The sequence below is a fragment of the Eucalyptus grandis genome, chromosome 10, assembly GCF_016545825.1.
Source record: "Eucalyptus grandis isolate ANBG69807.140 chromosome 10, ASM1654582v1, whole genome shotgun sequence".
Lineage (NCBI taxonomy): Eukaryota > Viridiplantae > Streptophyta > Magnoliopsida > Myrtales > Myrtaceae > Eucalyptus > Eucalyptus grandis.
Window position 1 is genome coordinate 5,161,473 of NC_052621.1, and position 16,444 is coordinate 5,177,916.

Sequence of the window (16,444 nt, forward strand, 5' to 3'; positions counted from 1 at the left end):
TCAAAAATCAACATACAATCGCAGATCTAGCAAGAGGTCAGTGAAAACTCTCCAGATCTGAGGTCTCCGTAGAACAAGACTTTAACCCCTCAAATCTCCATCATTTTCCACGAAATTTCAGTATGTTGTAGTTCAAGATGTTAGATACAACTCTCATGAAGAAATCGAAGCCAAAATCGGACTCTAAACACACATGCAAGCTCAAACAAGTTACTGACTCACACGATCCGAACACAAACAGTCACACCATTCACACACAACTCATCCATGCTTCGGTTTTTCTCATCTAACACCCAAAATTTCAACGTGCAAACTACATACAAGCATGCAAGAGAAGCTAGAGGACTCCCACTTGCCTCTAGACCACACGAACGGTGGCACAAGGCGGTGAGCACGGCGGTCGGACAGCGGTGGCTCCTTCCTTTCTCGGCCTCCCTCTCTCGGCCGCACCCTCTTCCTCTCTCTCTCGCACGGTTCTCTCTCTCTCTCCCTTTCTCTCTTGGCCGAATGGCTAACCAGCCATTCTCTCTCCTTTCCTTCCCTTTTATTCCCCCTTAAACCTCATGATTACTTGCCTACAAACCAGCCAATGCATGGCCTTCTTCCCTAAGCCAATGCATGAGAGTCTTGTGCCACTTGTCACAACACATGCAAGATGGGCTTGGGCCTCCTCTTGGGCCTCCTTTTGGGCCGGCGACAGCCCCCTTTTCGCGGGCCTAATTGGGCCGACTAGCTTGGCCCATCAAAGGCTCAAGCTATTGGGCCTAAGGCCCAACCCAATTAAAATCAATTTTACCCCTTTCTTATTCTTTCTTTTAAGAATTAAATTACTAAATTCCACATGGCCAAAATCTTGAAATCATAATTCCATAAATTCCAATTTATAAAACACATGGCCAATGATAGGATTTTCTCTCCTATCACATAATTATCCCTCAAAAGCTTGGCCATATATCTTATTGCAAATTATGGATTAAATGGCCATAACTTGATGGTACTTCCATCACCTATTCATAGAATTTAATATAGCTAGAGGTCGTTAAGAATTTTGGGATGCCACAATTCCAATGCCTTTTGTTATGAGAACTCCTTCTTTGATCTTGTCTCGAGTGAAGTGACAGTCAACCTCTATGTGTTTCGTTCTTTCATGAAAAACTGGATTTGCTGCTAACTTAAGTGCAGCATCATTATCACAAAACAATTTACTTGGTCCACTGACTTGTATTCCCAAATCTGATAGAAGTCCTCGTATCCAGACTATTTCACAAGTTGTTTTCGCCAAGGCTCGATATTCTGACTCAGCTGATGACAATGACACGGTAGATTGCTTCTTTGTCTTCCATGAAATCAATGATTTTCCCAATTTAATACAAAAACCAGTGATAGATCGCCTAGTCATCGGGCAAGTTGCGTAATCAGTGTCACAAAATGCTGTCATCCCCATATCACACTCACGAGATAAAAAAATACCGAGCCCCAGGCATCCCTTCAAGTATCTTACAACCTTCAAAGCTGCATTCATATGTGACTCTTTTGGCATATGCATGAATTGACTGAGTATTTGCACAGCATAACATATATTAGGTCTTGTCATGGTAAGATATATCAACTTTCCAACAAGTCGCTGATACCCAGATGGATCCCTAAGCAATGGATCGTTATTTGGTGAAGAAGAATTGAGATCATATTCATGTGTTGTCAACTTGGCATTCTGTTCAATAGGAATTACTGCTAGCTTGCAACCTGATAACCCTGCTTCAGAAACGATTTCCAAGACAAACTTTCTCTGACTAAGAGAAATTCCTTTATCAGACCTGGCGATTTCAATGCCAAGAAAATATTTGGGAGGTCTCAAATCCTTGATGTGAAAAGTGGAATGTAAATATTCATTGAATCTCGCAACATGAGAATCATTATTTCCCATAACCAATATATCATCAACATATATCAACAAATAAATCGATGATTTTCCCACATTTCGTGTAAACAAAGCATAATCATGCTTAGAATGCTGAAAACCTGCATTGGTTAATGCAGCAGTAAACTTGGCATACCATTGTCTAGATGCCTATTTTAAACCATACAAGGATTTGCAAAGACGACATACCCGATACTCCCCCTGTCTGCGTAATCCTTGAGGGAGATCCATGTAAATCTCTTCATCTAAATCACCATGAAGAAAAGCATTATTGACGTCCATCTGATGTAAGGACCAATTGCGTATTGCTGCAATGGATAAGAAGGACCGGACGGTAACTTCTTTTGCGACTGGAGAGAATGTCTCGTGATAATTAAAACCTTCTCTTTGTATGAAACCTTTGGCTACCAACCTAGCCTTGTAGCGTTCTATAGAACCATCTGATTTGAACTTGATCTTGTAAACCCATTTACATCCGATCAGTTTTCGATCTGGTGGCAAGAGAACAACATCCCAAGTATGATTCTCCATGAGTGCAGTAAGTTCAGACTCCATTGCATGCCGCTACTTGGGATCTTTTGTTGCCTCATTAAATGAAGATGGCTCATGCTCTTCGGAAATTCGACTTATATAGCACATATGTTCTGTTGATAACCGATTGAAGGAAACATATGAGGAAACGGGATAGTGTGTACCTGAAGACTTTGCAGCAGAACATAGATAATCTTTCATCCACGTAGGTGGGCGACTCTGTCTTCCAGAACGACGAGTTTGCTCAACTATATGAGCAGGAGCCACGGATAAGTCAGCAGCCACTTCTATTGTCTCCACTGGGAGAGGAACTGCCTTAGATGAAGTTGGCAATTCCGTCTCTGGATGTGAAAATTCCACCGGTGCTGATGCCATAGAGGGTTGAGGCACCATAAGAAAACCAGATGCTAATGACAAGTCTTCATCAAATAGAAGAAACCAATTGGCTTCTGATAAAGTGGCTTGTGATGAAGGCAGCACGTCTTTGAACGGAAATGTGTCTTCATGAAAAATAACATCTCTGCTAGTAAAGAAATGCCCAGTAGAAAACTCCATGACACGATAACCCTTTTGAAGAGAAGGGTATCCCATAAAGACGCATCGTGTTGCACAGGGACTCATTTTGTCTCTAGGACCCACATTTGTTGTATAACATAAACAACCAAAAACTCTAAGATGGTTATTATATGGCCATTTCTTGTAAAGCATCTCAAATGGAGATTTACCATGAAGAATTTGACTTGGCATGCGATTAATCAGATAGGCTGCTGTGACCACACAGTCTCCCCAAAATTCTTCAAGGATTGAGGCTTGATATTTGAGTGCACGAGCTACCTCTAAGAGATGTCTACGTTTTCTCTCAACAACTCCATTTTGTTGTGGAGTATAAGTACAAGAACTTTCATAGAGTATTCCATGAGTAGATAGCAAAGTTATGCAATCAGAAGTAAAAAATTCTCACCCATTATCTGTACGAATTCGATGTACAGATTTATCAAATTGATTCCTAATTAAGGAAAGGAAGTTTGATAAATTAGTAAACGTTTGACTCTTTGACTACATAAGATATAGCCAAGTGGCACAACTATAGTCATCAACGATGGTAAAAAAATAACGAGATCCATCACGATGAGGAGTATGATAAGGTCCCCAGATGTCCATGTGGAGCAAAGAAAAATGACTTTTGGCTCGAGATGTACTAACAGGAAAAGATGCTCGAGTTTGTTTAGCTAAAGGACAAATAGAGCACTTTGGATAAGGAAATTTAGCGTTGTGGCCCAATCGTTGATGCAAAAGAAGATTTTTATTATAACTAATTGCATTACAATAAATGCCTTTATTCAATAATTCTAAATCTTCTGGAGAATTGATCCAAAAATAAAGTCCTTGTGCCTCATTCCCCAAGCCCATCACTTTGCCAGTCGAAAGGTCCTGAAAGATACAATTTTTGGAATTGAATATGGCTTTACAAGAATTGTCCATACATACTTTTGCGACAGAAAGAAGATTGAACTCAAAATCTGGAATATATAGGACATTTTTAAGAACAAAGTTCTGACCAAGATGTACGGTACCGATTTTGGTAACATGTGTAATGTTCCCATTTGGAAGACGTACCGTAACAGGAGATTGTGGATTTTGATGGACTTGGGAAAATAGGGATTCATTACAAACTGTGGTCACTAGCACCTGAATCGATAATCCATGCATCAATAGATAATGAATTCCTTTCATGGAGAAAAGTACCTGAGAATCCTGTACCAGTGTCTCCAGTCTTGAGTTGGCTCAAAGCTTGCACGATATTTTCATATTGTTCTTGAGTTATACTCTGCTGAGATGTTCCACCACTCTTCTGTGTAGAGACCTGATAGACTAAAGACTCCCTTTCCTTTTTATTGTTGGGTTTCCCATGTAATTTCCAACATGTATCTATAGTGTGGTGTGGTCGTTTGCAATATTCACAATATTTATTTTTAAATTTTGAATTTTGCCCACCGACCTTCCCTGCTGACGTGGCATTTCGTGCACTGTACGAAGCTTTGTATATTGGTGCTGATGTGGCAAAGTGCCAAGCGTCCGATTGCGCGCGAGGATCCCAGACGTCCGATGGCACGCGAGAATCCCAGCCGTCCGATCTAAAGAACTGATCTTTCAATCCGGTAGATCTTCCTTGACTGTCAGATCTAATGCTGCGATCCCAGCCATCCATTCCCGAAGACCTAAAAAATCCTTCGTCATTTCGCGAAGCCGCAGCCGCGAAGCTTCTTCCTCTTCCTCTCGACTCCCCTGTGCCTCCGAGGTTCCCTCCGGTCCCGATAAGGGTTTCCGTCGAGACGAATCCAAATGGAAACGCCGCGAAGCCCGTCCCTTCTCCGACCCGAGCATGGTTAGTCGCGGCGGCCCTCTGGTTTTCCTCCTGCACGGCTAACTGGAAGATCTGGCCGAGCGGTGGTTGGGGATCCATCGCAAGAATTTGCGATCAGAACACGGCGTATGTATTGTTCAAGGTAAGTAGGAATCGGGTGGCTTTCTCCTTCTCCCTAATCGCATGGTATTGTCGGAGAGTGGCCTCCGACCCCTCCAATTTGTCTTCGGCCGCTTTGATTTCGTTCCATAGGCCCGGTTGAAGCAGGCAGTGACCGAAAGGTTCCCCTGTTTTAGCTCAGTTAGGGCTTGTGTCAATGAGAAAAGCCTCGCCTTATCTGATTTTCCATACATCTCTTGCAGGTTATCCTAGTATTGCTTCGGATCTTCTGTCGGAGGAAGACCAGCGGCAACATCCGGCGCCAAGCAATTTCCGATCCAGGTGCGCACCAACTAATTGCAATGCCTCCAATGTCTCTGCAGTCGTTCATCCGTCGGGTAAGATATGGTTCCTTCGATGAATTCTTCTTTAGCTTTAGTAACGAGTGCTCGCCGGAAATCGTGAGCCCAAGAGTGGTAGTTCGCCGGCCCGGTAAGTTGTTGGGTGATTAGGCGCAACTCCAGCCCATCTGCCGACGACGTGTAGAGTGGATCTCCGAGCTCCAGCCGCCTTCCATTGAACAGAAAAAGATATGGCGGTCCGTGTGAAACCGGGTAGGGTTCCATTCCTTGACCCGGTATGAATCCAGGTCTGTGACCCGCATTCGTCTAACCCGACTCACCAGTCGGGTCGGTTCCATATGGGTACTGACCCCATTGTGCAGGGTACCATGGAGCTGGAGGCCAGTAAGGATGCCCGGGAATCTGTACTGGAGCAGGAGCAGGGCCGGAGACATTGGTCACCTGCTCTTCTCCAATCGATCCATCTCGATCAGAAGATGAAATTGTCTGATCCTGGGTTGATGAATCTTCTGCCAAGGGATTCATAACGTTCTTGTCTCTTGCCATGGTATTGAGAAAGAATTCCTAATTGCTTTGCTGATTTGTTATGCAGGAAGGGATCCTCAGTTACAAATCAGAAAGAAGCAATGGCAATTCAGAAGCGTTGTGGAAGCTAGGACAGGAAACGAAGCTCTGATACCATGACAGAATATTGGTAAGAAGTGTTTTCTTGTATATCACTGTATGCTAGTACATTGTACACTTATAATGTATGAATGAGAAAGTAAACTAGGAAAGAAAATATACATCAATATACATCTATCGAAGATTTCCTATTTACTGTACTAACCAAATATCTACTAGAATCAATTACAATTAGAATCAATTCTAAGATATTCCAACATACTTTTCTATATCTATTTTGCTTGTGCACATCTAATTTGATTTCCCTTGATTTCCTTTATCTAAGCCGATAAATACGTTATCCTTACTCTTTTATATATATCAAAATATATTAAAATCTCTCAATTCTCTCTTTTGTATTCTTATTTCCAACTATTTAAGTTTTGGATAGGCGGAAAGAGTGACATGACATTATTTTACAGTAGGATCACTAATACATGGCTTTTTAAAACAATGCCAAGTCAACTTCTCCAACAACCAAGTGGCCAATGTAACTCAAACGAATGAAATTTCCAAGCTAGGAAACTTAAATAAACGATGGAAGAAGAAATGACACCAAACTAAACATCACACAAAAGATTTGGAAATTCTATTGCACTTTTTAAGTGTTGGATCTAGGTATTTATATCGGGAAAATTATAAATAAAAAATTATAAACATATTGTATGGATGTTAATTCATTCATAAACCTTTCAATTTAACCAATTATGTTCTAAACCTTTTGATAATTTGCCAATATAGTCCTTCAAACCAATTTTGATTAGAAATAGTTAATGTGGATGATAATCATCCTACATGACACAATTAGCATTTACATTGACATTTTTATAATTATAAACAAAAAATTTCTGAATTTTTTTAAATTTTTCTTCTTCTTCTTTTTCCATTGTGGTCCGTGAGAGTTGCTAGGGCCAATGACCCTCGTCAACCATTATGCGAGGGCTTACAGCCCTCGCTGGTAGCTAACAAGGGTCATGACCCTCCCTTAGATCTAGTGAAGGTTGCCTCAACCATGGTTGGCATCAAGCGAGCCTCGCTAGCCAAAGTGGAAAAAAGTAAAATTCAATTTTTTTTAAAAAAAAATTACAAAATTTATCCATGTCAATACTAAATGTGCTACATAGGACAACTAGCTTTCACTAAGTGATTTCAGGCCAAATTTAACCTGAAAACCCACACTGACAAACCATCAAAATTTTAAGATTATATTAATCAAATAGAAATGTTTAAGATTAAATTGGCATTCGTACAATAAATTTATGACGCTTTAAGAAGAATAAAAAACAAGAAGAAATATCATATAGCGCATGGATTTGATGATTTTAGTCATTAAAAATAAACCCCTCTAAAGTGGAGAAACCTAATATTCAGTTAATTTCAAAATTCTAAAACCAGTTGAGTATCGATATTGAAATTTCTCTCGTTGTCCAAAAAATTCGACACGTTTTTTGCATTTCACTTTGGATGTGTCGAAATTTGTTGGTAAGGCTTCCGAATTTCGCATGATTCTTTCTAAACGAGCAGAGAAAGAAAAAAAAAATTGCACGTTCACATTCAAGTTGAATCAGTGAATGTGAGATTCACTCTCGTGAGTATTTGAATCAAATCATCACACGATCATGAATGTGAACGTGTTGACAATGTTTGACAAACTGAATCAGTGAATAATTTGCAAATCGCACGTTCACATTCAAGTTGAATCAGTGAATGTAAGACTCACATAAATGGTGTTCTTGAAATTCTTTCTCTGCATTTTTTTTTTCTTTTGCTAGAAATAAACTTTCCATTTCAAAACAAGTCATTACAAAATGGATGCAGTACCTATATTAGAACGATAGATAAAAGAAGACTCGACTGTATAATATTTTTAACTCTAAACGGGAGATTATGGAGGAAAAAAAAAAAAGAGGATGCAGTGCCTATTTAATCAAAAGCCTGGATATTGCTAAAGTAGGAAGCGAGAATCTACGACGAAAGGCTGAATAATCCGAGAGCAAAGACTCTTGTTGAATGGCATCAATTAAGACTTTGCAATCATTTTTTAAATTGCTTTTTGGAAGCTGAGGGACTAAGCATAATTGCAGGGAAGCACTTCCACTTCCACCGGTGAGAGACATAACTGTCAAAACGACAATAGAATCTGTAAAATAAAGAATCAAGAAGTTACATGGGTGGTTCTATGAAGTAATTCCGAATTTTGAAAAACAACATTGAAATTCAGTAGAATTGTTTTGTTCCATGTCCGAAAGTTCATATTTTTTCTATGTCATTATATTTCAATGAAAGTTGGTAAGTGTAAAAAAACATTGGTAAATGGAATAACAAGTGACTTTTTTCTAGATAACCTGTTGAAAACTTACCAACGCTATTATAGAAAATCTAACTTTTTTATGGTTTACAAATGAGCACTTTTGTACTAAACTCATCAATTTTTATTTGCATAGCCTAATAATATTTCAAATTTTTTGAACTCTTATATGAAATTATCACCCTAAATCGGAATAAACTACCAACTTGTCAAATTACATTAGCAACTTACTTTAAATTGCCAATTCTCATTTGAAGTATTTACCAACGCTTAGTAGTTTTATTTATTCATCAACTTCTATTTGTATCACTAAACGAGCCCTTACATTTACTGACTCCTACCAACAAAATTAACATGACTTATCCACTTTCTTTGAGTAAATTACTACATAGTATATGATAAGCAACCCTTATTTGAGTTATTTATCGATATTTTTTTTTTTTCAATTTTCCAACTTTTATTTGCATTTTTTAAAACCGCCTTAAATTTGTAACTTTTTTAAAATTATCAATCTTAATAAGAGGCACTTATAAGCTTTTCTCCGATCAAGGCACCAGATAGTTTGGGGTCACCAACTCTCAATCAAGTACTTACTAAGCTTTTTTTTTTCCCCTTTAATTACAGACTTTTCTTAGTTTTTACAAGCTTTTGTTTACCTTTCTTAACTATCCTTAAATTTACCAACTCTTATATAATATTACTAACTTTAATTTAAGTGTTTTAACAATGTTTCTCCCAAGTAAGTTATCAAGTTACCAACATTTGTTTGTTGTTTTGATTTACCAACCGTTTTTTTTTTTTTTTTTTTTGGTAAAGATTTACCAACTGTTTTATTGATTACATAATATAAAAAAAAGTCTGTATATCATTCAAATAAAGATTGGTAATATTATTTGATAACTGGTATATTTAAGATGTCATTAAGCAAGCCATCTATAAAGTGGGTAAAAGGTAAAATATATTTTTTTTAGTTGGAGACAAGAGCTGGTGGTAATTTTTTTTTTTTTTTTTTTTTTTTTTTTTTTTGGGGGGTCAAAGAGCAGGTGGTAATTTGAAAAATGAAAAACAAATAAATGTTGGTACCTAATTCAAATAAGCGTTAGTTACATAAAACCAGGTAATAACTTAATCGTAGGAAAAGTTTGGTAAGTAAAGCAGATAAAGGTGCCAACTCAATAGAAGAGTTGATTAATTTTTTTCCAAATTAAAAAAAAAATGTGGGTAAGTAACTCAGGTTAGAGCTAGTAACCTAAATAAATTAATCACTTAATCAAAAAAAAAAATTGGAAACTCACACAACAAAGGGCCGGCTATTTCATTAGTTGGTGAGTTCGAGGTTTTTGTAAGAAGCTTTCATTTATTCATAAATAAGAAAGCTGATAATTAAAAAATCAAATAAACTTGGTGACTTACTCGATAGGAGATGCTAACATACAATTAGTTCATAACTTAATTGAAGGAAAGTTTATAATCACTCTAATTAGATATGTAATTTGCAAAAAGATTTGGTAAATTAAAAAATGTTAAGTAAGGCAAATAAAGTGGAAACTCAGTGGAAAATCTTATCAAGATAAAACAAATAAACGTTGGTAAGCAACTAAAAGAGGAGTAATCCAAAATTAGTTGATAATTAATTGGAGCAAAGCTGGTAAGTCACACAAATAAATATTATTGTTCTCATAAAATAGTGGGTACTTTTAAGCCGTTAGTAATGAAAGTAAATGAACACTAGTAAACAATAGAAAAAGCTTTTTCCCAAAGATAAAGGTAGTTAATAATTAAGAGAAAACAATTAAGCACTGGTAACTAACTCAAAACACAAAAGTAGTTGGTAATCTTGGCGAAAACTTGATAATTACTCTAGATGAGCTTGGTTATTTTAATAAAGGGTGATGAATTTAAGTTAGTGAGTAAGACAAATAAAAGTGGTAATTCAATAGGAAAATTGGTAAGTTTAAAAAAAAATCGTTGGTAATTAGCCCAAATAAAAAGTTGATAAATAATAAGTAGTTGATAATTTCTAATTGAAGAAAAGTTGATAAATCATTTAAATTAATTTTTGGCAATTTTATACAATTGTTGGTAAATTTAAGGGGTTGGTAAGAAAGGAATATAACATTTTGTAAGAGATAAGGATTTTTTTTTTTTTTTTTTTTTTTTAAGATTTAAGAGATATTTGTAATTTAAAAGAAAATCAAATAAACATCAATAACTTAGTAAAATAAGATGGCAATAGAAAACTAGTTGATAATCGCTATAATTAACATTGGTAATTTCTAAAATCAGTTGGTAAATTTAACATGCTGGTAAGTAGGGAAATAAAAATGGCAATTCCACAAAATAGCTAATAAAGTTATAAAAATAAAATAAAATAAAATAAACTGTAGTAAGTAACTTAAATGAGGGTTGATAAATTAAGACTACTTTATAACCTCATGGAAAGAAGCTGGTAACACAAATATATGTCAGTATATTCATATAAGAGCAATAATTTAAGACATTTACAAGAAAGAATGTTGGTAGACCACAATAGAAGTCAATCAATCTAAAGAACCATATAAATGATCTATAAGTAACTCCAATGAGAATTGGCTAACCCAAAATGAGTTGGTACTTCAAAAGGAAAAAATTTGGTAAGTCACTTTAATAAAGATCGATAGATTCATACAAGAATTACTACATTTGAAGAGTGGGCAAGAAAGAAAAATTAAAATTAGTGAAGAATAAAGGAAAAGTAATAATTTGCAAACTATAAAAAAAAAAATATTTGTAATTGTAAGTTTCTATAAATTACCAACAAGTCACAAAAAAAAAAAAAAAAAAATCAAGTGACCAATAATTTATTTTTTGGGTTAATACCTTGAAAAACTCCAAACTGGTACATAAGTAACAAATTTACCCCAAACTATTTTTTTGACCACCAAAACTCCCAAATTGGTATACCTTTGACAAATTTACCCCAAACTGGTACACTTGTGACAAATTTACCCTCTGTTAATTTTCGTTAAATATTATTGTCAAATTATTAAGTTAAATGACACATAACAGTTGATTGGTATATCAAGTTGGGATTTTACACTCTACTTGTCATAGTTTACAATTTTTGTAATTTTTTTGTGGTATTAATCAAATTTAGCGAAGGGTATATTTGTCATAAATTTACCAGTTTGGGATTTTTTTTCGGTCAAATAAATTAGTTTAGGATAAATTTGTCATAAATATACCAGTTTATGGTTTTTTATGGTCAGTCAGGGTAAATTTGTCGGAGTTTTTTATAGTCAAAAAAATAATTTGGGATAAATTTGTCACAGATGTACCAGTTTGGGATTTTTCAGAATATTAACCTTTATTTTTTTTTACCAACAGTTTATTAACACGTGCCAACTCTTTTAAAAATATATGATCACAGAAAAAAATTCCGTTTTCTTTGAAATTGAACAGTAGGATGGTCCACTCCTTAAAACTCATTTTTCGTAAGCTGAAACCCACACTAGTGTAAAAATAAAATAAAATAAAACGTGGTCCTGGCGTAGAATATCACACTGAATAGCATGAAGGATATTTTAATGAGATTTAAACCTGAGAATGTTGGCATAATAGTTTTATCCGATCAGAAGAAGAAAAAACTTTGACCAAAATATTCTTCCAGATTCGGTGCTAATTATTTGTCGGCAAAATCTAATTGGAGCGCTATCTGAACGCTACTTCTATCTCTGGCCGCCGCCCAAAACGACTTATAGTACGACGAGTGTTCACGTCTTAGCTTTTTGGAAGATCGTAGGATATAGCTATCGCCAGTGGGAACATTTAGATGGATGTCCCCGCCGCCGAAACTGACTAAATGTACTGAGATTATTGCATGAAAAATTAGGGTTTCGGAGCTAGCTGGCGAAACGATGAAGACAACGTTGACTATACATGGATGGCGACGAAGAATAATCTGCGGTTTCTCTTTGTCCTGCTGTCTCCAAGTTGTTTTTCTGATTTGCCGCGTGAATGTTTCTGATAAATAAACACGATGTCCGAAGAAGGATATATATAATATATATTTCGTAGACTGACAATGGAAACTGGAAAGTATCATCCGTTGACATTTCTAGATGATGGGTTATTTCCACATTGATCATCCATCTAGTATTGCCTGTGGTAGAAATCATCAGGTTAAGTTTTGCGTCTCTTTCTGTGGAGTGTTTGCGGCGATTCTATATCAATATTGATTCACAATTTGATTAGGGCTCTTTAAGCAAAATGCCACCATTTTCGACATAAATACTCAATTTGTTTTGTGAAAAAATCTATGGTTAGAAAATATTTTCCTATTTTTCCTAGCATTTCAGTCCCATAAAAAGTGAACCAACTGAAAGTCTTCTCATAATCAACTTTGTATTTAAATTCAAGAATATGACTTGCTCTTTATAAAGTCGGAAATCATTTTTCAAAATACAACTTAACCTCCCCACCCCGAGACCTTACCATCTGCACCTAGATCCCCAGGGCTCTACTTGAGGTTTGTTTTTTCCCAAAAAATTGTTTAAGTGTTTTTTTCAAAAAAAATAAATCAGAATATAACTTCTATCTTATATGCAAAAGACAACCAAATACGACAAACTTAAACCATCTATCTCAACATAAATTTCTTTGAAAATAGTTTTCCGTAAAGTTTATATTCTATAAAGCAAAAGGAGATGTAATCTATTTATGTCATTATTTTAATTAAGGTTTGAAGATCACATTGCACATTGAGTTATAGTTTATGAATCACATTAAACAAATTGAAGTTCGGAAATTATACTGCACATTGAGCCAAAGTTCAGAAACTATTTGTGTTATTATTTCAACTACGAAAGCTCAAATGATTAGAGATCCATACACGTGTTCATTACCAAATAAAGCAACTCTCAAATGTTAAAAGTAAAATACTTCGAAAGAACGTCACTTCAAATGGACCTTAATAGACTAAAATGAAATGTACTTAATATCTTTTTTCTTTTTTCTTTTTATGGACCCTCCTTATTGATGTCATTGCACACGTCAAATTCCTTTTCTAGAGACCAAGTGGTCCATCTCTATATATAGGCCTTGTCCAGATCTATTATGTTCTCTAAAACACAAGCTACCAATTCTGGTGCCAAGTTAAATACATACAAAGCACATCGCCCACTTTAAAAACCTAGGATATAGAGAAATATGATGGAGGATCATCCGACAGGCTTCAGGTTCTATCCAACGGAGGAAGAGCTCATCTCTTTCTATTTGCACAAGCAGCTCGAGGGTTCGCTCCAAGACCGGCTCCTCCGGATCATTCCAGTCCTTGACATTTACGCCACCGAGCCGTGGAATCTCCCGGGTAAAAGAACAAGAAATTATGCATGGGATTTCTTCTTTCTCGATGTTTCTTGTTCATTGTCACTGAAACGGAATCGCGGGTTCTGATGAATGTGCAAACTTGTCGCGAATTGTAAGTGAAGTTATCGCTTTCTTTAATGGTGTTTTGTGTGCTTTAACGCTGCAGAGCTTTCTGGAGAGCTGTGCCGAGAAGACAAAAAGCAGTGGTTCTTCTTCGCTCCGATGCAGGAGAGAGAAGCCAGAGGAGGGAGACCGAGCAGAAGCACGGCGATGGGTTATTGGAAGGCGACTGGGTCGCCTGGTTACATCTACTCATCAGACAACAAAGTGATTGGGATGAAGAAGTCCATGATCTTCTATGTGGGAAAAGCTCCAACAGGAACAAAAACCAAATGGAAATTGAATGAGTACAGAGCCGCAGAAATAATCTCACCTCCCAATTCCAATTCCGCAAGTTCTAGTATGCCCAAGTTTAGGGTAAGCGAGTGCTTGAACTATTTGAATTCGATCTTCGTTTTAGTTAATTGCGTGATCAGTCTTGAACTTTTGTTAGAAATATCAGGCGGTGGAAAACATTATTTACACAAGCATGCATTACTTGATCGATTAATGACTTTATATATATTTATATATATTTTTTATATAAATAACTAAACTATAAAGAGTAATCATCCATACACTGTCATCTCTTTTTTTAGTCAATGCAATTCAACTTTGGACTTTGTTAGATGAGTCACATTTTTCTTCATCTTGACTGGAGGAACCAATATTCTGACCAAGAAGTATTGTTGAGGTTATCCCACATTAAGTTGTGGAAATGACTGGTGGTTGGTTTATAAGCATGAAGGAAAACATCTCCTATTGAGTTGGCTTTTGAGGTGAGAGAGACCCAAACCACCTAACACTAGTATCAAAGTTTAGGTTTGCCAACAAATCTGGACCAAAAAATGTTAGAAATTTGAGAAAAACCAAGATCCTAATTATCAAGATCGAATGTAAAAACATGTAAAATTCTGTTGAAAATAGGCACTTCTAGCCAATTGCCATCTCGACATTGATGGTGTGTTATCCGGTCAAAATAATGAGAGTAACGAGAGGGTTTGGCTTAGATGACCTATCTATATACCTATTCAAAACCTTATAGATAACGTCTCCCATCAAAATAGTTATCTTTAAATTAGACAGTAACCATAGTCATCAGAATTTGATGAGGATAATAAAGCAGCAATGAAACTCAATGCGGATAGTATTAAACTGAATATGGGATCATATTAGAAATATTATGACAAAAAAAGGTCACGCGAGAGAGTTACTGATTATTACACCTCCAACCTAGGCCCGATGTGTGAGGAGGAGATTATTGAGATTGTCCCCCATCAAGTTGTGAAAGGGGCTGGTAATTGGTTTATAAGTGTGACGCAAAACCTCACCTCTTAAACTAACTTTTGGAGTGACAAAGGCCCAAGACCACCAAGCAATTATGCTCATGGATGTCACCCAAATTTTTTGTAATTAAGTTTGCAAGCAATTGATGTTCACATTAATGACCCACCTATTAGAGGTTTGAAAGGATGAATTTTGAACTAAAGCCCTTATTAAGAATTAGCGCCATTCATCTTCTCATATCTTTCTCTGGGTGCTACAAATTTGTTTTTCATGTTTTTCCCCTTGAAACGTTGTAGTTGAGGCAAGAATTTGCATTGTGCCGAGTATACATTGTGTCCGGGAGCTCTCGAGCATTTGATCGCCGGCCACCAGAGTTGATGGCTGGAGAAACAATACTAGGTGGACATGGTGGCGGCACCAGCGGTGGATCGGCATCATCATCAAGGCCAGTGGTAGAAAATTATGCCGGAATTTCTAGTGACATGGAGACGACAAGTATGGATATAGAAGAACCTATATGGGATTGGGAACAACTCAATTGGTTTTAGCAGAGTCCTTAGAAAATCCAGTTTATGTATGGATCTCATCCATGGAGCAATAGAAATCCCGATGGAAAAAGGGTTAATATCCTCAAATTAAGTGCATATACAAGAGAATAATAGAACGTCTCGATCAAGATCCATTATTTCTACTATCGATTTTATCAGCTTTTTTTTTTTTTTCGATTTGCTGTACTGCTAAGTGTGCTTGTATAGATATGTATGCTCCATACGTCTCGATCAAGATCCATTATTTCTATTCAAAACTTCGAATGAGTAACAGCAAAAACCAACTATGTACTTACGTAGTTTGACATTTAACTATATCCATGGGCAAAGGAGGATTTCTTTCACTATGTGATCTTGAAAAATTACTGGTGAGAATCAAGAACAAACTCTCACCATCCAAATCCCTAATTATAGTAGTCGCGTAAGAACAGATATGAAGAGACGAGATGTCTCCCTACAGGACAAGAAAACCCTAAACACTCACCAAACAAGAATTATCTTTCCATTTTTTTCTACTTTTTCTATCTCAAAAACTTGCATGCATCTTCCTTAGTTGAATTCCTTCCTTTGCAGAGAAAATTTACAAGTTGCTATTAACAGTGCTGAAGCGGGTACCACTGTAATGCATAATACTACAGTGGACGACATAGCTTACCATTAATATAATGCTCATCAGAAAATAAACAGGTGTACATAGATAAAAGCTTGGATGCATTATTTAAGTGTAAGATCTATTTTCAATGTCCTTTCCTCCCTTCAAGAAAAATGAAATCTCTTAAGTCACTGACTTCATGTCGCTTCATTCCGATTTGGCTTCTTGAGATGGCCTTAATTATCTTCATTTCTGGCTCACTTATTCCAAATAAGTCCTCCAGGTGGCCGTCCACTTACCAAAATTTTGTTCACCAAACGATGCTT

At 36.4% G+C, this 16,444-nt stretch overlaps 1 protein-coding gene across 1 annotated transcript; it reads left to right on the forward strand.

The window, feature by feature from the left end:
- Window positions 1-13,398: 13,398 nt before the first annotated feature.
- On the forward strand, window positions 13,399-15,674 carry LOC104423430 (NAC domain-containing protein 90). Its single transcript, XM_010035923.3, has 3 exons — window positions 13,399-13,593; window positions 13,759-14,069; window positions 15,275-15,674. Exons 1-3 carry the CDS (start codon window positions 13,434-13,436, stop codon window positions 15,524-15,526), a joined length of 723 nt encoding a protein of 240 aa, XP_010034225.1. The 5' UTR covers window positions 13,399-13,433; the 3' UTR covers window positions 15,527-15,674.
- Window positions 15,675-16,444: the final 770 nt, after the last annotated feature.

Excerpts from the sequence above, each read along its gene's own strand:
- LOC104423430 (XM_010035923.3), top strand. The coding sequence starts at position 13,434 with ATGATGGAGGATCATCCGACAGGCTTCAGGTTCTATCCAACGGAGGAA. Across the intron at positions 13,594-13,758 it reads CGAGCCGTGGAATCTCCCGG|AGCTTTCTGGAGAGCTGTGC; the intron begins GTAAAAGAACAA and ends TTAACGCTGCAG. Across the intron at positions 14,070-15,274 it reads CTAGTATGCCCAAGTTTAGG|TTGAGGCAAGAATTTGCATT; the intron begins GTAAGCGAGTGC and ends GAAACGTTGTAG.